A 1769-nucleotide genomic window follows, 5' to 3' on the forward strand; every position below is an offset into this window, starting at 1 on the left:
GGCCGACCAGGCAGGCACAGGGACCATTGACAGTACGTTACCCAAGCAAAATAACCGAACCAAAAGAGTTGTGTTGTCATGGTCCTCCTGGATGTCCCCCGCCCTCTCTCACTCTGGTTTTTCTTTCTTTTTCTATCTGTCTGTGTTGTGTGGGTGCACTAACCACACCCTGTGTTTTAGAGGCGGATCTTCTGCCTACTCCTGCCAGCCTGGGCACACCTGGGTACCTGAGGTGATTAACCCACCTGTTTCTGAACTTGTGATCTGCCGCTCACTACTAAGGCTTGAGGAAGACGTCCATTTAAAGCCAGACTGTTAATAAAGACCTGTTAGTGAGATTGGTGCCTCAGTACGGACATGTCTTGAGGCATGCTCAATCATCCAGGTAAGGAAATCCCAAAAAGCTGATTCTGGTCATCTGGAGTATGGAAATGTTTGTCTGCTTTTTCTGTGAGAGACTGCAACTTACCTTCTGCTTCTTTCTGTGCAGATATCTGGACCTGGGGTGTGAGTTACCTAAAAAGGAGGATTAAGGATCTGTTGAACTGGCGGAGTGTTGTAGCTGAGAGAAGAGTTATGGATCAGATGGCTTGAAAGTTCTGCTATCACTGACAACTTGATGTTCTAATTGGAAAAAACAAAAACGCACTGAACTTGGATTCCGAGTCTGCGTTTTGAGTCAGAAAACCTCAAACATGACAGGTATAGTACATGTACATTTTAAACCAGGAGTTTGCAATGTAACTAATTAACTGTCTTATAAAACATGTTAGTGTAATTGTAGTCAAAAGGTAAATCTCAAATGTAATAAAATATTGAAGTTCTGAGAAGCTTTAAGTTCCTAAACTTTAAAAAAGGCAACTAGTTTGTTTTTAATTGTGATAAATTTCTACGAGTTTAAAATTGTATTCAATTTTGGTTTTTGTGTCCACTTGTGAATAACGTCCCTAAAACACTTACCTTGTACAAGTCTTTAATTTCAGTCACTTTTTTCTTTGTTAGATCACCTGTTTTCCCATCATGCCACCTTTGTGCTCAATTGAATTTGGGTTTTAGCTCTGGAATTTTTTATTTTTTTTTATTTTTATTTTTTTTTGGTCTTGGAGCTTCTAAAGTATTCAATTTTTGTGTTGTGAGTTCTTTAAAGCTCTTATAATTATGCACCCTGCTAGCTTCTCCGTTTACTACATTTCAGTTAACATTTGAACACCACTCAACAATTCTGTTTCTACTTGCTGGACTGGTTTGATAAGGTGTTAGAACTCAAAGGGCATAAGAAGCGTCTCCAATGCTGTATGAATCTAACGTACTACTTTTGCAACTATCCCACTCAGATAAGTTTCCTTAGAAGCCAGAGTGTGCAGCATGCAGATGACCTGATGGATCCAAAAATGAATAACTCCAGTAAGTCCTAATTATTTTCTTTTTCATATTTATTGTTTGTTGAGGACTTTTAATAATAAAATGAGTAATTCAAATAGTCTTCAACCTCAGTGTTAATTTTGGAAAAACTCACATCCTCACTTTGTTTTTGCTTTTAGGTGCATCCTCCAACAAGAAAAGGTAATCCCGTGTTTATATCGTGCTTTCATTCCCTTAAACACATTTCTCATGTACTGATGAAGCTCATGATCTGACTTGTTATGAAATTGAAAACCATAAACAATATGTTTAATGTATAAAAAAGACAATATGTGGTTTTAATTTAAGTGTTGTCCAAAGAGTCATCCTAAGGATGGTCAAAACTCTGCAGATGAAAATTAAGGACT

At 37.7% G+C, this 1769-nt stretch overlaps 1 protein-coding gene across 5 annotated transcripts in view; it reads left to right on the forward strand.

Annotated features, from left to right (window-relative positions):
- The first annotated feature begins 249 nt into the window (after positions 1-249).
- Positions 250-1769, forward strand: part of LOC116323309 (NACHT, LRR and PYD domains-containing protein 12-like) — a 41548-nt gene continuing 40028 nt past the window's right edge. For 3 of the 5 annotated variants that reach the window (XM_039622209.1, XM_039622210.1, XM_039622212.1), the window contains exons 1-2: positions 1272-1404; positions 1542-1563. In XM_039622209.1, the coding sequence (XP_039478143.1) occupies positions 1296-1404; positions 1542-1563 (131 nt within the window). In that variant the 5' untranslated portion in view covers positions 1272-1295. Of the gene's footprint in view, positions 386-490; positions 703-1271; positions 1405-1541; positions 1564-1769 lie in introns of those variants that run through there. The other 2 variants (XM_039622213.1, XM_039622211.1) reach the window with 1 other exon arrangement.

The sequence above is a fragment of the Oreochromis aureus genome, linkage group 14 (assembly GCF_013358895.1).
Source record: "Oreochromis aureus strain Israel breed Guangdong linkage group 14, ZZ_aureus, whole genome shotgun sequence".
Taxonomy (NCBI): Eukaryota; Metazoa; Chordata; class Actinopteri; order Cichliformes; family Cichlidae; genus Oreochromis; species Oreochromis aureus.